The sequence below is a fragment of the Leopardus geoffroyi genome, chromosome A1 (assembly GCF_018350155.1).
Source record: "Leopardus geoffroyi isolate Oge1 chromosome A1, O.geoffroyi_Oge1_pat1.0, whole genome shotgun sequence".
NCBI lineage: Eukaryota > Metazoa > Chordata > Mammalia > Carnivora > Felidae > Leopardus > Leopardus geoffroyi.
In genome coordinates, this window is record NC_059326.1 from 212441575 (window position 1) to 212469551 (window position 27977).

Consider the following 27977-nt stretch of genomic DNA (forward strand, 5'->3'; position numbering starts at 1 on the left):
AGCTATAATCAATTCACACTCTGGCAAGTACTCTTGAAAAAGGCTTCTACTGGTACATCCAACTCAAGATTGTGCTGGTCTCTGGATAATACCTGCTCAAATCCAGGAAGAACAAGACGATTTATTATTGCTAAAGGAACATTGTCCATTAATCACTTAGCCTGCAAAAAATTAAAAATGCATATTTTATTATATTCATAGCTTAAAAAATTTCCAGTAGACAAAGAAGAATGATGTCAACCACTTCAGTAGGTAGACAGGGCACATCATATTTTCTATCGATTCCCTATCTTCATTGGCATCTAATACTGATTCATAATGAATTGCCAAAGAAGATACTGGTGTCAGGACAAGCTTTTGTTTTTGCAACCTGCTAAACTGTGTGCCAGGGCCAGTAGCTGACTTTCACCCTGTCCCCATGAGCCATGTGAACAACAGAAAATGTCACACACAATTTTACTTTTTTTCATGTAAATATAATTTAATCACTTTACATTTGGCATCTCCCTTGGAAAATGACTTTATTTCCTGTTCACTAGAAATTCAGTTATTCCAAAACCAATTTTCTTCATCCATCTTTGATTTCAGAACCTGAAAAGACTTTACCCAACAAATAAATATGTGTTTCAGGATTAAGCTCTTCAAAAATACCCTGGAACCCTATATAACAATATAAGCATCACTAATCAAATCAAATGTGACCATTAGAAGAAAACAATTCATACCATGTGAACTATTATGAAAAGGTTAAAACTTTGGCCCCATTCAGGAACACAAAATCCCATAGAAGATTAACAACTACAGATGGACATTTTTTTTTAAATACCTATTTATTTATTTGTTTGTTTGTTTATTTATTTATTTATTTATTTATTTATTTATTTATTTATTTTTGAGAAACAGAGAGTGCACAAGCTGGGAAGGGGCAGAGAGGGAAACAGAGAATCCCAAGCAGTTTCCATGCTGTCAGCACAGAGCCCAATGTGGTGCTCAAACCCATGAACCATGAGATCATGACCTGAGCCAAAACCAAGAGTCAGATGCTCAACTGACTGAGCCACCCAGGCACCCCTACGGACGAATTAAGTCTGTCAATTCCCTGAGGCTCTTGTACCTTATTATTTAGCTCAACAGTTTCTTTTTGGCAAGAAAGATAATGATAGCCCAGTAAATATTATAATAATGATGTGTGAAGTATATCCTGTTCTTAGGGAACTAAGTGAGGAAAGAAAATTGTCAAAACTACCCCCCCTCCATTTGCCTATAATATGGTCTGCTTCTCATTTTGGCACTCAGGTAGTATCTGCTAGAAGCAGATAGGCAGACTTATAGTTGACTTAGCATGCCAGAGAAAGCTAAATTGTAAATTGTGAGGTTCTGTGTGGTTGTTATTCTTCAGTTGAATTTCCAGCACATTTTTTTTATAATAATGTGTCTGGAGTTAGAACAGAAAGTATTAAAATCAATGAGAAATTTTTTTTTTAATTTTTTTTTTCAACGTTTATTTATTTTTGGGACAGAGAGAGACAGAGCATGAACCGGGGAGGGGCAGAGAGAGAGGGAGACACAGAATCGGAAACAGGCTCCAGGCTCCGAGCCATCAGCCCAGAGCCTGATGCGGGGCTCGAACTCACGGACCGCGAGATCGTGACCTGGCTGAAGTCGGACGCTTAACCGACTGCGCCACCCAGGCGCCCCAAGAAATTTAAACTACATAGACTGACACAGCAGTTTTACCTGTAGTAATTTAGCCCACAAATATTCCATCAAACGTAATCCTAGATGATGATAAAGATGTTCGTTTCCATGTTGTTTGTAACAGCAATTCCTAAAAATAACCTAATATCCTTTGAGAGAAGAACTGGTCAGTCTATTAATTTATTAGAGTACAGCCCTTTTAAGAATGAGGTAGACCTATATTTCTGAGTTGTAAAAATTCCTAACAATAGAAATTCAAAGTTTCTTTATTTTTTAAAAAAATTTTTTTAATGTTTATTTTTATTTTTGAGACAGAAAGAAACAGAGTATGAATGGGGGAGGGTCAGAGAGAGAGGGAGACACAGAATCTGAAACAGGCTCCAGGCTCTGAGCTGTCAGCACAGAGCCTGATGTGGGGCTTGAACTCAGAAACTGTGAGATCATGACCAGAGCCGAAGTCAGACACTTAACTGACTGAGCCACCCAGATGCCCCTCAAAGTTTCTTTAAAGGGAGTTAGAGGGGCGCCTGGGTGGCGCAGTCGGTTAAGCGTCCGACTTCAGCCAGGTCACGATCTCGCGGTCCAGTGAGTTCGAGCTCCGCGTCAGGCTCTGGGCTGATGGCTCAGAGCCTGGAGCCTGTTTCCGATTCTGTGTCTCCCTCTCTCTCTGCCCCTCCCCCGTTCATGCTCTGTCTCTCTCTGTCCCAAAAATAAATAAACGTTGAAAAAAAATTAAAAAAAAAAAAAAAAAAAAAAAAAGGGAGTTAGAGGTTACTGCATTTTGGAGGTGGACATGAGTTAAAGTTTCCTTGGAAGAGCCATTTGTCAAAAATTCATCAGTTGCGCATATCAAAGAATAGGGGGCTTGAAAGGTGGCTAACACCTACCAAGCCAGGTTTGGAATTACTCTTGACGTCTGAGATCTATTATCAAGTGAAAAACACGAATTACGGAGCCCAGGGAACACATGTGGATGGATTGAACATACACATTTGCCTCTCTTCCCCAAACTGCATTAAATAGAAGAGATAAAAAATTAAAAACGCCTCAAATCCACAAAGACCAGAGGATAGAAGACAATATCAGAGAAGGAATCAATAAAATTTTGGAAGCTAGAACCAGATAGGCAAACATATAGTTGACTTTGCATGCCATAGAAAGCTAAAAACTGTCTATAGCACAGAAATTTTCCAGGCAGCTTCTGAGGCAGCAGTGAAGGTAGGGGAAAATGGAGAGTTGGTTGAAAGTTTGTAAGAGAGACAGTTGGATCTTTAGAGCTTTCCTACTTCCTGACCATAGCCTGGAGGTCTTCTTGCTGGAGAAGTAAACCAAGAGAGACCTTGGAATCAGTCACAGTTGGTGGGAACAAAAGAGCTCATCTCACCAATGGTTACGTGAAAATACACTCAGTAAATAGTGTCCTCCTTTCCCTAACAGAGCTCCACAAAGGCAAGGGACTGGGTTGGCCTCAAGAGAAAAAAAAAAAATTTCACATAATAGATCTCCTCCTGATCACCTTATATAAAACCACTTCACAATAACTGCCATCCGTGGAACTTCCAGTCAGCTCATAGGTACCTCATCTTAAGTAGATAGGCTAGGATTACTGGACATTTAAGAAAATCTATTACACCACACCAAGGACAAAATAACATATGGAACAAAAGAAACTCCAAGGAACAGAGACCTTGAAAAGAACATCAAACTTCCCCCCAAAAAACTATAATTAATTTCTTCAGAGAAATAGGAGACTACACCCATGACCTAGCTTCCTATTGCAGCAATATAAAAGGAATACTCAGAGAATATAAAGAGATCTTAAGTATTTTTATAATAGCAAAGGTAAAAAAGTAAGTAGAAGGGTTGGAGACATAATGTGAAGAAATCTCTCAAGAAAAGACAAAAAGAAAATGCAATAAAAAATAAATAAAAGATGAGAAAATTAGAGGATCAGACTGGGAGGTATGACATTGAAATAAGATTCCAGAAAGGGAGAATAGAGATGGAATAGAAATGAGGCAATCAAAGAATTAATACAAGAAAAATTTCCAAATCTGAAGAACGTGAGTCTCCATGCCCATTAAATTCTGTAAGAGAAAGGAAAGTCAGAAGAGAGGTGGACCTGTTTCTATGTTAGCAAAAGCCAAAAAAAAAATAATACTAATAATAATAATCTTACTTTACATGGTTGCTACCAGGACTGAACTCGAGGATATTCCTGTGCACTTAGAACTGTGACTACCATATATTAGTAGTAAGTGTAAGAAAACTATTCAGTGAAGATGCTTGCATTAGTTTTGAAACATCTAATGGTTCCTCCTTTTCATATTTCTCCAATCCATCTATGTTGGTTGAGTGGTAGCAACAACAGAGTTTTATAGCTTCACACAGAGTGAGTCTTTGCTGATCATCTGCTAAGCCCTGGGAGTCAACATTTCCAAACAGGCCAGCTTAAGCTGAAGAGAACCCTTGGGCTCTGATTGGATAAGGCATCCAGGACTGAATGAGACTCGTGTGCAGTTCACCTTAGGGTATGGTCAATTCAGTTACTCAGTAGCCTTAGCTGGGAGCTAAGCCGCATCCTTATTTTGGGGTTCTCAGTTCTACACAAAGATTCCTTATTATCACTGGTTCCAAAGAAGTGGAACTCAGCATTAAAAGAGGTGTACCTTCTCTCTAAAACCCCAAACTGACCACATTACCACAATTAACAAAACCCAAATCAGTAACCATGCTTCCTGCTTAATCCTCCAATTAAGTACCAACACAAATTCATGCATCTTCTTTATCACAAGTCATTTTAATTGACGAATTAATGCATGGACAGTGACCTGTCTGCTCATTTTTGTGCTTGGCTTGGAATTAGTTCTTCCATCTTTATCTGCCCTGGACAAGAGGGCCAGCAGGACTTCAGCACCCTGGACCAGCCCAGCCTTGTTCCATCAGACCCTTAGGAGCAGAAAGTAGGAAAGGAAGTCATTTGTTCTTTATGTAACAACTTTATTTTACAGAGGAAGAAAGAGAGTGGTTGAGTGATTGATCCAGAACAATATGCAGTGAGTGGAAAAGCCCATCTCCAGAATCCTGGTCCAGGACTCTTGATCAAATTCTGGCTTGATTAACTGCCCTTGTTCTTCCTGTTGTCTTCTGTTGCACACTTTTATTTACTCAAGATCGGCTCAGTAGTTATTTCTGGTTTCTGCCCTCTGGGAAGTTTAATTATATAAGAAAGAAAATGTTGAAATGGAATGTTAGTCATTAGAGTATCTGTGGCCCACAATAGCCAAAATGCGGAAGCACCCAAGTATCCATCCACAGATGAATGGATAAACAAACTGTGGTATATACATACAGTGGAATATTATTCCACCTTAAAAGAAATTCTGGTACATGCTATATTGCGGAGGAAACTTGAACACATTATGCTAACTGAAGTAATCCAGGGACAACTCTACTTATATGAGGTACATACAATAGTCAAATTCATAAAGATGAAAAATAGATTGGTGGTTGCCAGGGGCTAGTGGTGGGGGTGGAAGATGGGGAACTCTTATTTAATGAGTACAGAGTTTCAATTTGGAAATACAAAAAAGTTCTAGAGATGGATAGAAGTGATGATTGCACAACCATGAGAATACACTTAGGGCACTGGATTGTATACTTAAAAATGGTTAAAATCATGAATTTTATGTTGTGTATGTGTGTGTGTGTGTATAATATATTATAGTGTATATTTTATATATTTTTTAATATATATAATATAAATATTTTATATATTATATTTTAATATATTACATACATTTATATTATATATTTTCATAATATATAGACAAAATAAAAAATTTTTTCTGCTTCCAGGCAGCCACTGGATGACACTGCGATAAAATCTTGTGAGTGGCTTGAGGCCATACATGGTCCAGCTGGACCCATTCCAGATTCTCTCTCCATTCTTTCATGGTTTCCTCTCCTACTTCTCTTTCTTCATGTCTGATTCCCAGCCCCAAGTCAAATCTAGTTCAGAGAAACTGGATTTCTGAGGCACCAGGGCTTAGAAATGAAATCTTTTTCTATTTCGCTTGTATTTCAAACTTTGTCCACATTCCTCAGAGAACCCAACAGTCAATTAAGTTAAATTCAATCCACACAGTCAGTAGTATAGACTCTGCCTAAATTCGCATCTCCAAATTTGTAGTGCCTTATTCTCTGACTCCTTCAGAACGATTTCTGATAATCGAGACTGTCCCCTCCTTGAGTATGGTGGGGCTAGAGGTGCTCTGCTAGAGTCCCCCTGGTGGTCCCAGGGAAGAACCGTGACTCTCTGTGCACCCCTCTTTTTCAGTGCACTGCTTCCTGTGGAGGGGGCTTTCAGAAGAGGACTGTGCATTGTGTCTCCTCAGAAGACAACACAACTGAAGACCGATGCGTGTGTGATCACGAAGCCAGACCTCCAGAAGTCCAGAAGTGCAGCCTGCAGGCCTGCAAGAAGAGTGCTGGTGGGTGAACGCCTTTGCCCAGGGGGGAGAGAACATTTCATCAATAAGGTGTCCTGTATGAATCGATTGTGGATAATTTTAGTCCCCTTTATTGAGCGAAGAATCTAATGCTGAAGAGGCCAGCCAGCTCCACTCAGAGCAAGCTGTCTGTTGATCTGGTGATCCTTGAGGGATTATCTCTTTCATTTTCCCGTCTCAAAGCACATTCACACTGATGTCATCCCACACAGATGAGAATCACTTCTGTTTTTTCAGAAATTTCTGAGAGATGTTCCAGCCTTTCTCAGGAAGCCAGTCAAGTGGTGAACGGCTGTCTCTATCAATCCAGCACCACTGGCTTAGGTCAGGTTCCACAGAAACAGCTCTGAGGTATGAATTTGTGTGCAAGGGATTCATTTAGGAAGTGCTCCCGAGGAAAACCATTAAGGGAATAGGAGAAGCAAGACAAAAGAGGGCAAAAGCACAGCCAGGCTGCTGTTTCAGACTGGTCCCACAGGGAAGCTCTAGGGTGTAAGCTATGTGTCAGATCTGTCTGTTCCTGAGGCCTGTGAGCTGGACTTTCACACTCCCACACTCTTCAGATTGGCCGACGGCTACACTGGGGAAAGTGAATTCGCAGGTCTTAAAAGCTCTCTACGTGGAGAGACAAAGCAACTCCAGGAGGGTCTGTGGGCAGTCCTCCAAAAGAGCAAGAATCACTGGGTATTAGAGGCTACAGAACAGGGATGCTGGGACTTAGCAGGGTAGGGGGTTGGGGTGACACATGAAAATGGACCAAAAAACATAAGGAGGGACACCTGAACAGAGGAAGATCACTGTTACCTGCTACATTCAACTTCTACTTTCCGAAAGCATCCCGATCTGAATAACGTATGGTCACCTTCGTCATTTAAGTCCATTGAGCTGCAGCCTGGAAAGGTTAAGTGGCCTGTTCATGAAGACCCAGTGGGCTGACTTCAGAGCCAGAGCACCAAGCCAGGTCTTCTCACATGCGTCACTTCCTCGGGGGTGAAAAGAATCCAGCTTTGGAATCAGACAGCAATGGGTTTGCATCCAGTAGCAGCCTCTTCCTATCTGTGACCTTGGCAAATTATTTAACACTCTGAGTCTGTTTCCTTTTGGATATAAAGAGAATAATAATACAAGCTTTCTGAAGTTGTTGTGAAGATTTTAAACAGCAGGTATTAAGTGCCTTTAAAAAGAGAAAAAATTCCATCAACAAACCAGTTCAGTTACCTCCCTTGGGCAACTTACTTCATTTCAATAGACTACGCTTTCTTCTATCCATTTATGAATGAATGGGTTCAAGCATAAGCATGAACTCTAATGTCCGTTTCATTGGTATTTGGGGCTTCATTAATATGTGAGATTTTAAAATTAAGTTAAAAACCTAAGGAGGAGATTTTCAGGCAAAGAGAGGATTTTTTGATAGTATACTTACATCCATTACAAAGCGGAGGGTACCTCCTGTAGATGTAGTCCTGAAATTGCGATTTAGATGGTCAGACTGAATTTACTCTGTCCCTATTTATAGAACTGACTATTAGACGTCATTAGCTAAGTGAAAAACCAGCATGTGGGTCAGACACAGTGGTGGTATTTTTCTAAAGATTGTTAGAGATTAGTGGTAGTGGAGCCTGTGTTCTGTCCATCTGTTCCTTGCCTCCTTCCAAGTACTGAGGAGACTGGCATTCAATGGAGACTGCCATTAGAATTCATACCCTGAGATTTTCCTTAGAGGTTGCATGTTTACAAATCATGCACGTATTCAGCAAATATTTGTTGGGCCCTGACTGACTCCATGCTAAACATAATGTCAAACAAGGAACACAGCTGCAACCCAGTGACCCTGATAAGGGAGGTAAGAATGTTGCAGGAGTTCTTGGAAAGGGCATGGACTGGGAACTGGGGAGAGCAGGGAAGACCTGTAGAGGAAGTGAACGATGTGTAGACAGGTCACGCAAGAGGTTCCTGAGGGGCTTTCTGTGTCTGCAGTAACCAGGAAGAATACAATGTCATGGCACAGGAGTCTAATTCAAGTATGAAGGTCATGGGAAGTTAGGAACTGTAGAAAGCAAAGCTGGAGCTTGCGATGCATGCGGATGAGTGTGGACTTTATCCTAGAGCAGAAGGAGCATTGAAGTATTCCAAGCAGGGACATGGAGATGCGAAAGTCATGCCAGCTGCCATGTGGAAGATAGATAAGACCATTCAGGAGACTGCAGCTGTCCCCCAAGCCATAGATGTATGTGGCATGAACTAGGGTGGTGTGCACGTAGGGAGAAGTAAGTGGATTCAGGAACTACTTGACAGGAAGATTTGGCAAGTCTCTGTTCCTGGGGGAATAACAGGGAAGATAAGCCCAGATTTCCAACCTGGGCAGCTGAGTAGAGGAGGCTGCCATTCACTGAGACAGGCCCCCCCAGGAGTGGGTTTGAGAATGAGGAAAGGAAATGAGTCCTGTTTAGGACACGTTTGTTGAGGTGACTATGAATCATTTGGGTAGGAGTGTCCTGTGATTGGTTTTCTACACAGATGCAGAGCCAAGAGGGAGATCTGAGCTGGAAATTCTGAATGTAATACACTGAGGGAGAAAATGCTTTAGATGTGATTGTCCCGCGCAACTTCTTTCTGACTAACTTGCATTTGGGGGTGGCTATCATTGACTTTATTTGAAACTCCGAAAGAAGCTACTACCTAACGCTCATTTTCAGAGGTGTTATTGGTCCCTGGACTGGCTGCCTCAGCATCACCGGGGAGCTTGTTAGAAATGCAGGGTCTCAGGCCTCACCTCAGATCTACTGCATTTAAATCAGAATCTGCACTTAAACAAGATCCCCTGGTGATTTGGATGTCCATTAAAGTTTGAGAAGCACCCTGTTCTAGATCAAGGAGCCAATTTGAGACCCTCTTCCCTTTGTGTCATCTCATCATCTTCTATGGTACCGTGTTTTTCAAATGTTAAGGCGATATAGTATCTGTCTGTATTGTGTTGATTTTTATATAATTGAAGCAGCAAAAAGGCTTGATTGACCATGCTCAGTGTTATGGGCTGTTATTTTTAAACTCTATGTAGATAGTCTTTAACTGTCTTATCACTGGACCGCGCCATCTTCAATAATCAAAACTAGGTGAAATGCATACATGGTATTTTTATCTTGAAATCTCACACTGAGAAGATGGTGACTAATAGTTGGGTGTCAGTGGATGCAAATAGCAATGAATTCCACTCACCTCAACAATTATCAGGGCAACAAAAAATAATTACTAGCTTCTCCTGAAGGCAGAGCCATGCTTACTCATACAGAAACAACATGAAGAGCAGCTTCAAGAAATTCCTTGATTTAAAGAATCTACCACCAACCCTGACCTCTGAGCCTTCTAAAATGCTTTGAAAATAAGTCATTTGGTGCCTGGATTCTTGTCAGTCAGCCAGCCATCACAATAAACATACACCCTGTGTCCATCCTGTAGAATCAAGTATGAATTCCACATAAGGTTTGCTTTCCTCCAAGCCATTTTACTTCCTTTAGATGCCATCAAAATTGTTAATGATTTAAATTCTAAATCAGAACTACCATTTCCATAGTAGAGACTATTAAACCCTTTCTAAGTATCTAGAAGATAAAAAAAATTTAATTTAAAGATTTAACAAATTTTTAAAAATTTATCCAGAAATATGTACTATCAAGTATATTCTAGGCATTATATTCATAATGATTATAAAACAAAAGCAAAGCTCTTATGCGCACCATTCCTGGGTTGTTGTTTTTTAACGAGGGAATGAGGGGTAGAGAAGGCAAGAAAAAGAATAAGGAAAGTAATGAAGACAGTACTTGGACCCAGAGTTGCTACAAATGAACATTTGAATCAGCAAACTTTCTACTCAAGAATATTCTTCCAGATGAATAGAATTTTGTGTTTTCATTTATTCAGCAAATATTGCTGATCACAACATATGTCTCAGACAAATGCTAAAAACTGAGGGGACAGAAATGAGTACAATACAGCCCCTGGCCTCAAGGAACCCAAACTCTGACAGAAACTGAATTTGTCAGCAATACTGAAATCGTTTTTAAACTTTCTTCTATGGGAAAAATATTATCCTTTCAACCTAGACACAGCTGACAACAAAGAAACAAGCTTATATGTGTCCCTTTAAATTTCCAAGTGTGGTTTCTGTTGAACAGGCAGAGGCAAATTGAGATCTCCTCTCCAAGTCGCCCCTAATTATAAGCATTGTGTGTGCTTCGGCCAGGATCCAGTTTGCTGATGAATACAACAAGCCTTCATTGTTTTATTATAATAAAGAGAACTGTGCAGTTAAGCCGTGCCATGATGTTGGGCTCATGGTCATTATCTAAATGAGCTGCTAAACACAGGCCTGGAACACACTCCCAATATAGGCCACCTCTCTCCTCCACTCGTCTTTCAAGTTCCCCACTCTCAAACAGGAGCACCCCAGCATCCAGCATGCTCCCAGGGTTCTGAAGACCATTGAAAAGCAGACTTTGTGATCTCATGATTCCCAAGATCAGGCAAGAACACCAGGCATGGTTGAGCCTCTGCCAGTCACATAGGTGACCTAACCTGACAATAGGGGGCCCCGTGTGAGCAAATGAGGATGTTCTTTTCAAGGAAGATCTGTCCATGTGCCCTCCTCCTCCCCCATCACCAGTACAAGAGATTCATTCCCTCGGTGTCCGAGTTTTAGAAGCAATGAAACAACATTCAAATTCCAGCCACCATCTACATACCAGCTATGCAATGTTGGGCTAGTTACCAAGCCTCTCTGGAACCTTCTGTTTTTAAGAGAAGAATAGCTATACCTACAAGTAAATTTCTACGTGCCTCAAATAAGGCAGTATATGTGAAGTATATTGTCTGGTAACCTGGTAAGTGCTTAATAAATTGTATTTCTGTTATTATTATTGTCATAGGAGGGGGGGGGTGTATTACTTTCCTAGGGCTACCATAAAAGACTACCAGGAGCTAAATAGCTTAAAACAACAGAAATGTATTCTCACAGTTCTGGAGGCCAGATGTTCAAAATCAAAGTCTTAACAGGGCCATGCTCTCTGTCTAAGCTTCTGGCGGTTGCTGGCAATCCCTGGCTTTCCTTGGCTTCTAGCTGCATAACTTCAATCTCTGCCCCCATCATCACATGGCCAATTTCCCTCTGATGTCAGTGTCTTCATGTGGTTTTCTCTTCACTATGTGTACCTGTCTCCTCTTCTTCTAAGGACACCAGTCATTAAGGGTCTACCCTATTCTGATGTGACCTCATCTTCATATGTGTCATTATTACATCGTCAAAGAAATATTTCCACACAAAGTCACATTCACACGTACCAATGGTTAGGACTCCAACTTTGGGAGACACTAAAACTTCGGAGGATGCAATTCAGCCCACAATAGGTTAAGGGACTTGGGAGCCTCTAGGAAGCCTGTTCTATAATGGTAGACATGCTTGAGAGGTCACACTTTAGCCCTCACAAAAAAGGCTCACATCACTATAGAAGAGTTCAAGATGGAATGTAGTAGCATGTTGGAGCAAATATTGCAATAGTAATACAAGTTCGGAGACTGAGACAGAAGGGATCCACGTGGGGCAGCATGGCCAAAAGAGGCTTTGTGGAGAAAGGGGATGCAAGCTGAGCCTTCGCACTTCCTCTGTCTTCCTCCTTTCCCGAGGTGACCTCAGTGCTCACATTTCCGTGGAAGGGAGAACATGGGGCCGAGAGCTACACCAGATGCACCTCTTCCATCCACCGTCCACAAGGGCTTCAGGAGATACTGACTGAGAAATTGGAGCAGACCTGTGACACCCAGGCTTCCATGCTGGCCCTGTTCCAAAGCCAGCAGCCTAGAGAGGAATCTTTGTCTCATTCTGAACAGCTGTCCACATGATGGAGGGCCAGCCCTCAAGGAGAATACTGGCCGCTCTAGCAGAGATGAGGGAGACGAGGACCTCCAGTTCCTATTCCACAGTAGGAATCCCTGGCTGAAATGTGTGCCTTTCCTGGAACGTGAAAGCACCTAAGAAAGTTTCCTGTGGAATTTTATAATAGGCTTAGGGAAGGGGCCTGAAGAAGAAAAGAATCAACAGTGAAGATTTTGGGGGGATCTAGGCACATTGTGTGTTGCCTATTCCCAAGTGCTGTTAAAACTTGCAAACAAAATAGGATTCTGACAGCGAATAGAAGACATTTATTTCTTCACAAGAAGAAAAAAAACACAAGGTGCATTCAAGGGAATGATGAGTTATGAGGAGATACAAAGCATTTTTTGCCCTCATGACCTGAAGGTGAAAGAAAGTATAAAGAGGAAAACATACTGTCACAGATTTTGGGTAAAGACGATGTTACCTCAATTTTTATTTCTACTGACAATCCTATTTACAAAGGACAACAGCCTCTTTGTGAAAATGCTTTTCTTCAAGACGATTCAAATCTCTTCTGGAAAGAAGAAGGAAAAGCAGCCAGAGCTCTGAGAGGCACCCAGACAAAGTTTGAATTTCACTTTGTAGAAGAAAAATCTGCTATTTGGGGCCTCACTGAATTTCTTCCAGCCCAGGACTGCATGGACCAGTCCAGTCTGAATACTGCTCCTAGAATGTGTGTGGTGTTGATGGTCGCTGAGAAATTCCCTGCTTCATGGATGAGGAGAGCAGGGCTAAAGGAAAAAAAAAATTGAGAAACTTAATTACCTAGAGCTGTTAGAGTAGAACAAGGATTAGAATCCAGGGGAATTATTTGTGTATGTCTTATGGCTTCATCTACCGGGTACATTTCTGGAGGGCAGCGACCACATTCTATATACCTGTATCCTTTGCTGTGCTGAGCTATGCTCAGAACACACTGGTTAGTTGGATAGCTGGGTGATTGCTTGGTGCTCTGAGTAATATGATTGATAAGAGCATAAGCTCTGGGGTTAAAACTGTCTCTGTTTAGATCTGGCTGTGCCACTTACTAGCCAGGGAACATTGTGCAGGTTTTTAACTCCTGTAGGCTTTACCATCTTCATTTGTGTAATGGAAAGAATCATTTTTGCCTGATAGTACTGCTGGAATGATTAAATGAGGCAGTGCATGTGAAACATTGCATTTGACTGTTGCAAAACAATACTGCAGAGCAAAACATCTCTAAACTTGGGGACTACAATCATGTGTATTTTGCTCAGCATCTACAGATCAGCTGAGGGTCAGCTGATCTAGCTTGTGGTTGGCTGGTCTTGGCTGCAAGCTGTAGGTCCGGTCTAGGTTTGTTCCATGTATCTTTCATCCTCCTTGGTCCACTAGGTGCATGAACCATGTCCTTCTCACGGTGACAGCAGAAGCTCACCAGGGCAGGCTCCTCCTCCTGCACCCCCCAAAGCCCTGCAAGGATCATGCGCACTTAGGTCACATTGTCCAAAGCAAGTCATAGGGCTAAACCCAAAGTTAAACAATGGAGAAGTATTCACACCCACCAGGCAGCCATGGCAAGGGCGGGAATGTATATGACACCACTACGCAGGAGTGAAGAATTGTGACTGATAGTTCAGTTTAACACAAATACTTTGCAGAGTGTCTGATACATTATCAGTGTTCTGTGGATGTCAACTATTATGAATGATTATGAAACCTTTCTTGGTAGATGCATAACATCTTCCATTAATAGAAGTTGTGTTCATTCACTTACAAAGGATAATCTTTGTTTTTTCTTATTTTTCTCTCCTTCCACAGATTTACTTTGCACCAAGGACAAGTTATCAGCCAGTTTCTGCCAAACACTAAAAACCATGAAGAAATGTTCTGTGCCCACTGTGAGGGCTCAGTGCTGCCTTTCATGTCCCCAGACACACATCGTCCACACCCAAAGGCCAAGAAAGCCACAGTCGCTCAAAAACCCCAAAGCATTCTAGTCCAGAAGGAAGCCACCCTCCACCACAGACTGCAGCAACCTGCTGATGGTACACTTTCTAGACCCAGGGACCACTGCACTGAGGTTTTTCAGGCCCAACTTCGGCTCAAAACAAAATCCGCTGTGTTTTTTAGCCACAAAACATCCTTGCCAAAGGCGTGGGACTGTGATAGCTTGCTGTTCCCTGACAGGCAGGTGAGATATCCAGGAGAGTCAGGCATCTCCTGGGATTGGCTCCCAGGAAAGGTGCCAGATTAGCTAAGTCAGTGACATGATGTCTTTCCCCTCCTTAAAAATAAAAACAAAGACACCAGGATTTTCCCAGACTACCTCAGGAGTATCAAGAAACAGAACCAGACGTATCCAGGTAACAAATAATCTTGTTAATGTACTTAGGTGAAACCATCCTTTTTTTCCTTCCTGCTTGGGGAAGCTGTTGTTGAATACGTCATGGGAGAGAGCTTTCAGGAACATTCCTTTACTTCACCCAGGCAGAGGACCACTTTGTTCAGCCAGTACTCACCGGAGTCAGGGAGAGAAAGTGCTGGCTATATCACTCCGTCTACATCACTGTAGACTCCATATCTGGGCTGTTTAGACTCCCTTGCGTGCCTGGAGATATAAGAAGAAGAGAAAATGGGCAGCAACTATAAGATTTGTAAAGGTAAAAGATTTAGCTTAATTATACAGAAGACATTTCTGACTGAAGGATAATTTCTATGAAAACTCTTAAAAAGCAGACGAGCAGAAATCAGATTCTTGCTAGTATAAGAAAAGAAACATGGATCTTTATTCTTCCCCCTTTCCTGGCAAATACGTTTCCTTTGCAGAAGAGTAGATGAGTCTTCCTGTCTGATGTTTCCTCTGTAGCACATTCCCTGCCTGAGTCATCAATTCAGGTCCAGCTGTGTTTCCACTGCTGGGGGTTTACACACAACAGCTACTCTAGCCAAGTCTGTGGCTGCAACACACCCCTGCCTACCCCCAGGACAGAAAATGGTGCTCAAGATTAAAATATCTCAAAGAACCAGGTAAACTGTATTAAGTACAAGAACTTGGAACGCACCTCTAGTCTTGAGAAAAAAAAAAAAAAAAACAACTCAAAAGTGAGGTTAAGATGATCTACTTCCCAGTACACCCAGTAGTTAGTTTTAAGGTCTGTTTCCCGGGATGGAACAGTCAGGAGAGACCCAAAAAGTGAAATGAATGTTGGAATGCTTATTCTGGACGTTCTCACCACCAATCAGGAGGCTGTGGTCTCAAATACAAGGCAAGTTTCCTGGGTGGGTGGGTGGGTAGGGAGGGCCTCAAAGGGAAGAAGCCCTCAGAACCAGTTCTTGACAGAGCGGGAAGCAGGGATGTGGACTTCAGGTAATGGGTAGCACATTCCAGACTCATGCAGAGGTAGTGTAGTGTCCCAAAGCTCTGGTGGATTACCTATCCGTTCAGCAGAATGGTGCTATTGAATAATGGTGCTAATATCTAGATGGTGGCAGAACTAATATAAACATATAGATAGATGTACAGGTGGGCGAGTCCATATACATCTACTGAATGTGTGATGGTGTTGCTGGCCAATGCCAGTTCTATTGCTTGGATACTAGAAGCTTAAAATTTTTATATTATGTGCTTTTTCATTTTCTTTCAAGCCATTAATGTCTATTATTCTGATAAATTCCTGTGGAAAATAGAACACTGGGGTTGGGATGAAATTTAAGAAGGAGCAGAAACAGGAGGAAAACAGAAACATTTACCTAAAGCCAGGGAGGTTATTTCTCAGTAATAATGGTCTTGTGTTCTCTCTCTTTGAATGCAAACACTGCTGGTAGATGACAATCATTGGTGAAATACATTTTAGAGAGAAGAGGCTTAAATGGTTAGTGACAGGAGTGGAGGAGAACCTGATTTTTTCTAATGAGGCCGTTTGCAGAGACCGTCCCTGAAGTGTAGTGTGGGCTTTCAGGGGGCCGAATTTAGCAAGCTAGGTTGATTTAACTTCACCCAGTACTGTACTATCTAGCATCAGTTTATGCATGCCATCAGAGACCTGGGTATGACCAGTCTTCCAGAACTCAGGAACAAACCTGGATTCCTACTGACCTCAGCAAACTCAACTAGGCCAGATTTCTCAATACACGAAATGGACCATGTTATTTATGACCCACATGGCAGAGAAGATGATAGACATGTGGGGCGGGTCTGGCCAGATATTCCATTCTAGGCCTTTCTCCAGTTTCTTAAAGGCAGGAAATGAGCCCCTAATCATGTATCACAGACGTTCACTGCCTGTATGGAGGCTGTGTCGTGAGATAGTTGTGTGGTATCTGTCAGTCTGTACTTCAGGATAGAGTCATCTGACACAGTTGCTACCTTGACAGTCACTCAGCTTTGGATCATCAGGGTTTTGACAGGTCCCCCTGCTTGCAGTCATAAAGAGGCCTCAGATTTAACAGGAAGGCTCTAAAGACGAGAACCTAGATGGTACCTTCACCATTCCTTGGATGTTCACAGGGGACAACATCAAACAGCATTGTTGATTTATTGAGTGCACGTCCTCCTTTCTTCCCACCTTGAACAGGCAAGTGAGAAATGTGGCAAGACATGCTGTATACACATCTGCCATGAGCAAGAGGGGCCACCGCAGGGTCTGGTGCTTAAATACAGTGAGGTTCTCAAACCCAGTTTGGTTTATTTCCATTGTCTTTCATAGTGATAGAGTTCACTGTTCTCTGGAAAGTTGTGGGTGAATTGAATTCTTGAACATTGAAACATAGTTTAACACACCAAGAGAAAATATTCCAAGAGACCAGCGAAGACTTTTCAAAAAAAGAAATAATTTTGTGGATACAAACAATTGCCTCTTCATGGAAATGACTTGTTTTACAATGGGTTTTCCTGGTGCGGTCATCCCAATGCGGTGCTTCCAGATATTTAATGAATGTTGACTTCATCAAGTTTCTGAAACCAATGTGAGAGATTTATGCTGTTTCAGACTATAATTTCCCAATCAATTGGCTGAAATCCTTCAAATTCTAAAATCTACACCCTGCTACCCCAGAGACTGCCAATCTTAGCTCTTCTCCCTCTGACTTTAAGATGAAGTCCTGGGACAGTGTATTTGCTGCTCGGTGCACAGTGATTCACTCTCGGGGAGAGACCACATGACGTGAACTGCCTGGTGCTACAACTTAGCCAACATATTTGATGCTACTCCTATTTTGTTGTATTGAAAATTCAAATATTGTTAGTGTTAGCATTATTTTAAGTTATGTCATTAAAAAAATCATTGGCAAAGCACAGTTCTACCCATGACTGTCCTCCACAGTGGTTGTATGATGTATATGGCCCAACCCATGTGCTCTCCCTGCATCTCTATGCTACGCTGTTTTGCCAGGCCCAGCCTCCTTTAGGGATACCTTGGTGGGTACCTCAGTATTTAAAGCCAGAGTGTAATCATAGCCTGCTATCGTGTAGCATTAATAAAATCGCTAAACTCATTGATGTTTCCATGTGATACATTTACTCCTGCCATGAGACTCCCACCACCCACCAGTATTACCCTGGAATTTAACAACTGGAGGAGGATGCTGTCAACTTCTTCCTCCCACACTCCTTTGCAGATTTCTTCCTACTCCACCCCTAGATCATTATGTCATCAGATGAGTCACCTTCCCGGTGATGTAGAACATAGGTCCCTTCTTGTGAATGTTGATGCAGCTGACACAATCCACCATATGATGATCCAAAGTGATGCCTAAAATTCTCCTCAGTACCAGGTTCAGTACTGATGGAGGTCACACCTCCATCACCAGCTTTGTGGGATATTGCCAGGACTAGAGGTCCTCAGTGTATGCAGACTTGGAGTTCACAGCATAACCTATTCCCTCAATCTATCCAGCATGTTGATATAATGTTTAAGAGAAACTAGCCCACCTCTAGAGGATCTTGCTCTGGAAATCCAATCCTTTTTCCAAAATGGTACCTAGCATAGCAAGTGTAACCAGCAAAAGTAGAATTTGGACATAGGGACATGGAATTTATTCAAATGGAATGAGTAAAAATGAGGCTGGCAAGAGCCAAGCATCTGTAGGCCTAGGATGTTTGAGGGCATGCATAGGAGCAGTAGGAATCATTTTTGGTCAAGAAGACATCACAGAGGGCCATGAACACCTCCTTGTTTGTACCTTAAAAACTCTTCTTTCTGTAATCACTGGGTAACTCTTATCCTACAAAACTCAGCTCAAATGCTATTTCACCAAAGAAGCCTACACTAACCCTGCCAGAAAGACTGAGGCACTTTTCTGTTCCTCCTTCACCATGAGAGAGAGAGAGAGAGAGTGCATGGGAGTACACAAGCATGAGTGGGGGAGGCACAGAGAGAGGGGGACAGAGGATCCTTGTTGACAGCAGAGAGCCTGATGCTGGGCTCAAACTCATGAACTGTGAGATAATGACGAGCCAAAATTGGATGCTTAACTGATTGAGCCACCCAGGCTCCCCTCTGGAACACTAGTTCTTAATCAGGGGTGATTTTGTCCCTAGGAGACATTTGACAATGACTGGAAACATTGGGAGGGGAGGAAGTGCTATAAGAATCTAGTGAGTAGAGGCCAAGGATGCTGCTAAACATTCTACATGACAGCCCCCCAACCAATAAAGATTTGTCTGGTTCAAAGTGTGAATAGTTTTGAAGTTGAAAAGCTGTACTACAACAATATCACCCTGGAGTGAGTAGCAGCATTTCTGGGTTGAGTAAAACTGAGCCCACCCTAAAATTTAGAACTCATAAGAGGACCGATGAGGTGAGTCAGAAAACCTTCAAAGAAGAAAAAAAATTATCAGGATTCAAAGCACATTAGCTTGAAAAAGCATCTTAATGTTGGAGGGGACAAAGGATTGTGAGTATAGCTCCAAAAGAGTCTTGAATCAGCCCCTGGGGGTTCAGGTGTTTGATCTTAGAGCTGGGGGCAATAAACTAAAAGCAAATAAAATAGAAAAGTGATATCTTGGGGACTTGGAATAACCTCCTCCAACTGAGGTTTCTACCCAAACAGAACAGATGTAATCAGCCAAATCAAATTAGCACCTTTACTAAGGGTAAGGCTGGTTTAGAGAGCATACCATAGATGCAGATGGAAAAGAGTTTTCCTATTCTTCTCTACATCTCCAGGTTTCAGGCTCAAGAAGGATGGGGGCTAGAGAGGGAGAGAAAGAGAGAGGTGGATCTCTTAACCCATTAACCTGTTAATAAAAGTATCCATGGCCTTTAAATGTTCACCAATGGCAGCATTCTGTCCTGTACTGGGAGGAGCTCTTGACAAGGGTGTCATAAAGGTCCAGAAGCATATCCCAACACTACCAACACTGAGTCCTCTTGTTTCTATGGGAGAGAGGTAAAAGAGCATGAAGGGAAGAGATGTGGGGGTGGGGGAACAGAGAAGGTATTATGTAAAAATGGTACCTTTTCCAGAAATACTAATTGAAGATAGATTTTTTTTTAATTAAAAAATTATTTTAACATCTGTTTATTTTTAAGAGGGAAAGACAGAGCACGACTGGGGGAGGGGAAGAGAGAGAGGGAGACACAGAATCCGAAGCAGGCTCCAGGCTCTGAGCTGTCAACACAGAGCCCAACACAGGGCTTGAACTCACAGACCTCAAGATCATGGCCTGAGCCAAATTCGGACACTTAACTGAGCCACCCAGGCATGAAGATATTTTTTTAAAGATCATAAGGAAAAGACTTGTCAGGAAGAGTAGAAAAACAAGACCAGAAGTTAATGAGAGTGATCCTGCCTTCTGCGCCCACTCCCCAACCAAGCATTGCCCACACCTTCACTGGACAACCCCAGGCCCCTTCTTTTTAGTGGAAGAGCCTGGCACACCTCCATCATCAGCTTTGTGGGATGTTGCCAGGACTAGAGGTCCTCAGGGACAGTGCTGCAGCTTCTGCATATGGTGCCTGGCACCAGCATAATATCAAAGGATTCCCAAAGAAGCAGCACAGTCTGCCTGGAGCTGGGCATCAGACATCAGCCAGCCGGGGGGTGGGAGGGGTGGGGGGGTGGTCCTCTGCCCAAATGCCAGCTACAGGGGTGCCTCTGGCACCATCCCTGCACAGCATCCTCTTTGGCTGCTATGACAACTAGGAAACATCCCCATAGCCAGCTGTGTTGTGGCAGGACAGGAAAATAATAAGCTGTGGGAGAAAGTCATTAAGAGAATTAGTCCACAGGAGACATTCTCTTGCTGCTCCCAAACTATCAGAGAGGAATTTTCAGGGTCTGGAAATCCCTCAGAGCAGGTTGGAACAGATCCAGGGAAAAACTCTAAACCATCACTAACTATATTCTTAATTCCAGGCTAACTAGGATCTACTTACAATTCTTTTACCAACATACCACTCCTATAGATGCAGCCCTTTGAGGGGAGGGAAAATATTTTTTGTTATTTCTATTCCTGGAACCTAGCTCACTGTCTAGCACACAGTGTGTGTTCAACAAAAATGTGTTGATGCCAAGTGAAGGATCTGGGAAGACACATGAAAGTCTTTCAGCAGCTGAGAGATGAAAAATTATTCTGGAAGTTGAACTTGATAATCCATTCAGAACCAACACAGAGAGCTAAACTAACCATCTTAGCTAGTAATCAACAATTACAGGGACTTGAAACATTCCAGCAATTTTCAGTAGCAGTATTTGGGAACATGATGTGCCCCATGAAACACCCTTTCATGCAGGATCCAGGGGCTGAAGCTAAGGAGCCCAGTGTTTCCACTTTACTAGTGTCTGATACTCATCCTCTTTCTGAGGTCTTCCCAGTGTTTGAAAGAGAGGCAGTGTGGTGGGAACCAAACATACGAAACTGGGAGCAGAAGAACTGGATGCTAAGTGTCTGTTCCGCCACCACCAAGTTGTGGACTTTGGGCAAGTCATCGGCAGTCATTCACCTACATTTCTGTCTCCTGATGTGTGATCAGCTCCCTTATGACAATAGTCATTTTTGCATTTATCATTAACACCCCAGTTCTCAACACCATGCCTGACATGGAAAGGATACCTGGTCAAGTGCAACAAACAGTTGCCTGGACAGCTCTACTTGTGAAACAAGTCTGGGTGTGTGAGGGCTGTTAAAGCCACAGGAAAGGGGTGCCTGGATGGTTCAGTCAGTTAAGAGTCAATTTTTCATTTCAGCTCAGGTCGTGATCTCAAGGTCCAGAAGATTGAGCCCCATGTAGGGCTTTGAACTGAGAGCATGGAGCCTGCTTGGGATTCTCTCTCTCCCTCTCTCTCTCTCTGCCCCTCCTCCTACTTGCATGCTCTCTCTTTCTCTCAAAATAATTTTAAAAAACCACAGGGAAAACATGATGCAGCTTCTGAATTATCAATTTGATGCAAAGTTGGGAGAAGAGAAGCATTTTTTTTTAAATAAAATATGTATGAGGTGCCTGGGTGGCTCAGTCAGTTAAGCATCAGACTCTTGATTTCAGCTCAGGTCATGATCTCATGGTTCATGGGATCGAGCCCTGCTGTGCAGACAGCATGGAGCCTGCTTGGGATTCTCTCTCCCTCTCTGCCCCTCTCTCTCATTCAAAAAAATACATGAATTTTATTAAATAAAGTAAAACACATATTGGATAGTATGAAATATAAGTCTTTAAAATAAAATAAGAAACTTCAAGGGCATTTCCTCAATTGTGGGGGCTACTTCAGTCAGCCCCCCTGGGCCTCTCTCTCCTGCCTCAGCGTTCTTTGTGGAAATGTTTAAGGCTGAATTCAGTGCTCTTTGAAGTCAGATCTGCTCTGATATTCTGTGACATGATGATTCCTTACAATCTGGCCACTGTCAAAATCCCCCTGGACATCCCCCTCTGTCCCTCCAGTGCGACACAGTTCCTCACTGCAATCCCACCCACAAGGCTCTTTATTTGCTAATCCAATTTTCCTGGCAGTCAAAAAAGCTTTGGTGGCAGCTGACTTCCTTTTTCCACTCCACCCTTCACCCCATCACCCTGCACTATCCTGGAAGCAGTCATGGGCAGGATGCCAAGGAAAATAGCAGTACTCTTCCAGTTTCAACCCATGGCAGCCAACTGCTGAGACCATGACTCTGAGGATGGGATGAGCAATCCATCCAGGGCACTTCATCCAGCTGGTTTGTTTACCCTGGTCAGGGGCAGGAGGCTGGGGGCCGCTCCTGCCAGAGGGGACCAGCTGCAATCTTCTAGTTATGATTTCCGCATCCCAAACTTCCCCCAAATTTAGTGGTGTAAGAACAACCATCATTTTATTGTGCTCACAGATTCTGTGGGTCAAAGACTCAGCACGCAGGCTCACAGAGAGATAATTTGTCTCTGCTCCATGATGTTGAGAACTGCAAAAACTTTGCATGAATGACTCTGTCCAAAGCTCTACATTTAGGGACATGACCAAATGAACCAAATGTTAGCCTGGATTCTAGCAGCTTAAGGCCTTGTCCCTGGGACAACCCACCCTACCTTCACCTCTCATCCCACCCCAGTTGAGTTTCTGTCTGGAAAAGCTTAAATGTGTGGAAAGAATTTAGCATTTGTTCCAGTCAATAGTAGCAATGCTGTCACAGATACATGCCACCTGCGCGCATGGTCTCAGCTAAAGTTGAACAAGACGATGTTCTGCCTTCTTGTTTCAGCTCTCGTATGGTAAACACGTGTTCTTTTCGTGGTCTATTTAGTGCCATGTTTGTTTACAGTTTAGTGCTTTTTGTTGATTTCACTGGCTAAAATGGCCTTTGAGTATAGTGCTGAAGTGCCGTCTGGTGCTTCTAGGTGTGAGAAGGCTGTGACGTGCATTCTGAAGTCTGAGAAAACTTTGGGTTAGAATGACCTCCACAGGTCATGGCATTCCATGACCATGAGAGTCAAGGTAAAGCATTCATGTGGTATTCCATTGTCATTAATCTGCAAGAACTACACTACCGGTCCTAAAAGCTTGCACAAGAATGCTGATACAGCTTTATTCAAAATAGCCAAAACACTGGAAGCTATCCTGGTGTCTGTCAACAGCAGAAATGATAAGCTGTGATATATCATGAAACACTTCTCGACAATAAAAAGGAAAAACTATAGATATATGCAACAATATGCAAGGCCTCAAGACATACACTGAGTATGAGAAGCTGTACCCAAAAGAAGACATACTATATAATTCTTTCTTAAAATAAAATTTGAAAACAAGCCCAACCAATATACAGTGGAAAAAATCAGAGTAATAGTTGCCTCTAGGGGTTGGGCGAAAGCGGGAATTGACTAGAAAGGGCCATATGAAATATTGTTGGGCTCTGAGCCCAGAATTTCTGATTCAGGACCAAGAATCTGCATTTCTAATAAGTTTCCAGCAGCTAGTCTTGGAAATCATACTTTGAGAACCAGTGCTCCAATCTAACCTTGATTGATTGATAGAGCAGACACCCCTGCTGTCCATGTCACATTTCCAAAGCCTTCTTTTCTTTCTGTATGAGCCTAGAGTCATCTTGCTTCAAGCACATGCTGTACATCTGGTTGCTTTCTGCTCCAGAGCACTCACGTACATGCAGCTCTGAAAGGCAGAGGAGCTAAGACTGCTGGGGGCAACTCTCAACCAATGGGGGTGGACATCATGGATAAATGTTCAGGACAAATCTGGAGGACCCTCCATGCTTCGCAGGAGGGGCTAGCATTGTTGCCCACAGCAGCAACCTCTTTTTTTTTAACCAGCATTTTTTTTCCTTTTTAGCAGCAACCTCTATAGTACACCCTGAAGTTCGCTTTTCCACCTTCCCAGCTCCCTCACTTCCGTTTCCTGAGACCACCCTCCATATAAACTATTCTCATCCAAGTCCTTGTCTCAGGTTCTGGGGGAACCCAAACAAAGATAACTGGTGAATATTGGGAGATGAAACAAGGCTGAAAATGATCACAAGGGTGGCACCTGACATTACCATAGAAAAGAAAGATGGCGGATGGTGTCCATCACTTTGAATGTGCTGCTTCCTTACCAAATCTAGTGTTCCACATTTCCCATTTGAACCTCCAGTGCCTATTCCATTCTTCTGCAAAGATCTATCTGCTCTCACAGTTTGGCCTTGGCTGGGGCAGAACCCAGGATGGTGGCTTGGTGTCACAGGGCTGAGTACAAGTGGCTCAATATAAAACACCATTTTTCCTGCTGGTCAGTAATGCCTGTTTCTCAGGACACTCCCTAGATTCTGACCTCTAGGTCCCCAGATGTGCCTGATCTCTGAGCCCCTTGAGAGTCTCCTGATCACAAAGTTAATGCCTCACACTTCATCATTGGATTCTGCTTCCTTATTAGGTCACTTTGGCCTGATCCTTATCTGTCAGGGGAAGCATTAGAACAGCATGAATGAAACACAGAAAGATGGTCGTATATGCATGCCCAGTGCAGTAAACTGTGAGGCCACCAGCATCCAAACATGACAGGTCTGGCTACTATGGCACTCAGGCATACTTATAGCCCCCAGACCCAAAATATTACACTTGGAGACAATCAATATTGGCAGGAACAAGAACAGCAACTGTCTGGAATCCAGGGAATGAGACATTATTATCCCATAATGAGGAGGTATCTGGGGACAGCAAGGCCAGCCTTGGGTGTTCTCCATTCTCTCATGTCCCAGGCGGCCAGCCTAATGAGCTTGCTTCTCCACTCCCACACAGCCTCTTCATGATGCATCTCTGGAGACTGATTCTAGAGCTCTCCAGGGCAAGGGTAATTTCCCTGGTCTCCTAATTGATTTTCTCTCCCAAACTTCTCCCAGTGTTGCCTCATCTCGGACCTGCACATCCATGGTCCTAGGTCATCCTTACTGCCTCTGGCACAAACCTGGGCTTAGCCATGCGTGGGCTGCCCCCTGGTGGCCATCTTCATGAAGAGAAAAGTTGCACAAACCTCCCTGGCCAACACTCAAAGCTGGTATTTCCCATTTAAAATCACCGATTCTCAACAGGAAAGAAATCCCCTTGTGAGGAGAAATTAGAGTGGTAAACAGTGGTGGTGCCAATCAGCTAATAAACAGGAACACCTTTCTCCAACTCGGCGGAAATAATTGTTAATGGATTCCAATGGGTGGACCCTCAGGGGACCAGCTTAAAACTATAGCCACACAAAATGGCAATTTGTTTTCGGCTGACTGTCCTTGCATCTGTTTTTGATTTCAGACAACGGATAAACTAATGAAGCATGAGATTAAATTAGCTCTCCTTGACCCTCATGGGGTGGGAAATGAATTTGTTACATATTGCTGGTACATAACAATTGCCCTTTATTGACTCTGATCCACCAAAGAGCAGGATATTAAGAAAACTCTCCTTCACTTGTGTTCGGGCACATGGGCATCTGAAGCCATCTGGGCATCTGAACCTCAGAAGCTAAGGAAGGAAGATGCAGGCTGACAAACATTTCTTCGCTCCTTCTTCCTTAGGGAATTACAACCTGGGAGCAAGAGGGTTACTTTTAAATTAAAATTGGGGCGCCTGGGTGGCTTGGTCGGTTAAGCGTCCGACTTCGGCTCAGGTCATGATCTCACGGTCCGTGAGTTCGAGCCCCGCGTCGGGCTTTGTGCTGACAGCTCAGAGCCTGGAGCCTGTTTTGGATTCTGTGTCTGCCCCTCCCCTGTTCATGCTCTGTCTCTCTCTGTCTCAAAAATAAATAAACGTTTAAAAAAAAATAAAAAAATAAAATTGTCATATTAAAGTTAAATTGTCAATTAAAATTAATTGTCAGATTACTGGGAGCAGGGAGATCAGAAGGGGAGGTGGTGCAGCTGTGAGCTCCATTGTAGGAATTTTTTTTCAAGATACTTACCAAGCTGAAATCTCGCTGACAACTCATTTGTACCATAGTATTCCTAATACATTTTCACAACACAATTCCACAGGCCGGCTTCCCCAAAGATGCATTGCTAGGCTATCATGCATGACCTCTGAGGTCCAAGGTAGAAAAAATACCCACTCTTGCCAAGTAAACAAGGATCTTCTGGGGCTCCTTGGCAGGTTACTTAGCAGATATGCCTCTGGGCCGTGTCTATTTGGCATGATCTTGTCTAGGGTCTTTAGTGAATAAGAGGAGTCCTCCTGACATTAAAGGCTGTACAGGTAAGAAAGTAGAAACCTAGTGTCAGCATAATTGCAGCATTCACTTGTTCATTAAGGATTTTAATTATTGACTGCCCATTAGGCAACGAGCACTGTGCTTTAACTTATGATCAATTCAAAGAAGTATTAAGTCTCCACCTTAAAGGAGTTTGCCATCCAGCAGAGAGCTAAACTAAGCATCTAAAAAATTTAAAAATCAAAATACAGCAAAAGGGAATAAAGCAAAAGATTCTGCAAAGCAGAATTGTTAGTGTATAGGGAATCAGAATAACCAGCCATCAGAGTTTAGAAAAATCACCCACAGGGAGAAGTCATCTGAGTAGCCCAGTCTAAGTACAATGACTCACTGAAAGAAATATGGTCCCACAACCAAAAAGCAAGTGGAAAGTATTTCCAAACTTTGCTAGCTTCTCCCAAAAAACATGAAGGAATGCAATTCCAAACCTACATCTATATTTCTTTCCATTTTTTCTTCTCCCTTCTAATTGTCCCACATTTAGAGGCTAATTTTGTCCAACCCTAATTCTTCCCACAGTTGTCAGGAAGTCCCAATCCTCCCCTACTTGTCCAACTTCTCCAGGCCAGAGTCTAGCTAACCACTCTCCTCAACTGGCAACATAAAACCCAGGAATGGGCTTGTCGATGACAGGACCATCCTCAGAGGGTCAGGACTGAAGGCAAGCTGAAAGGCAAGAACAAAACACAAATTGCCTCCAGCAGGCCATTGGTTTGGGGTGGAATAAGGAAGAGGTTGCACAGCAGGACTAATAAACTTTGTTCCCACCACTAGTAAGATTGCCAGATGAATGGAAATTGCCACCTGTAGAAGTCGCCTCGGGCTTTGGAATATCGGGTGTGGAATATCGGAGACAAGACATTGGCAGTGGTGACTCTTAGAGGAATATCATGAGATATTAATATTTCATTCCAACATTTGAACTGTGATTTAGCCAAACTACCCTGTCTACTTATATTTATTTAACAGTCTTAGGAATGTTAATCAATTCAATGCATACTCTGCAACATATGTTATACCAATTACACACACACACATGTCTGAGTGAAGCAGAAGGATCATCTGTATTTGCTCCATATTCATTTGTCTTGGCTTTTGCCAACCTTTCCTTGCAAAGAAGGAATAGTGGTCACCAATGTCTCAAGGAAAAAGTGTTGGAAAAAAAATTTCTAAAATTTTCCTACTTTCACTTACTTTTAATTGGAGAAAGGCTCACTGGTATCTAATTTTTGGTGTGAGTTCATGGAACACTGACAAAGTTTGCTGTCATTCCCCTAATCAAAGCAGTAAGAGTTGGAACTGGAAATCTTGTCTAGTTACGCCAACGTGTGAGAGTCAGCTGAGGCTCAACTGACACCATTGATCTGTTCCAGGGAAAAACATGGAGAAAAAAGTCGGTGGCTCTTCACAGAGCATAAGATAAAAGTTTGCATGTGCTTTCCCACCACTTTCCAAAATAGAAAGTCATTCACCACCTGATACAACTATCACCATTAACTGATAAAGTACCCCTGGAAATATAATAAATTCACATTCTGGTTTATCCATTAATTTCCTGTGAGCTTGGTTAATATAAGTCAATCAGATAAATAAATCAGATAAAATTCAGTTTCTAAAGCTGCCAAACTGGAAGGTCAGAACTCAGATTAGGATTGAGCCATCCCCTCAAAATGCTACTTTTTGAGGTCCAGTGTAAGTAGCCAGCTGACCACTCACTGTGGCATCTACACCTC

At 42.7% G+C, this 27977-nt stretch overlaps 1 protein-coding gene across 2 annotated transcripts in view; it reads left to right on the top strand.

Annotated features, from left to right (window-relative positions):
* Positions 1 to 17592, top strand: part of ADAMTS12 (ADAM metallopeptidase with thrombospondin type 1 motif 12) — a 336805-nt gene extending 319213 nt beyond the window's left edge. For both annotated transcript variants that reach the window (XM_045440822.1, XM_045440815.1), the window contains 2 exons: positions 6038 to 6191; positions 13918 to 17592. In XM_045440822.1, coding sequence (XP_045296778.1) covers positions 6038 to 6191; positions 13918 to 14096 — 333 coding nt within the window. In that variant the 3' untranslated portion in view covers positions 14097 to 17592. The remainder of the gene's footprint in view (positions 1 to 6037; positions 6192 to 13917) is intronic.
* The last annotated feature ends 10385 nt before the right edge of the window (positions 17593 to 27977 follow it).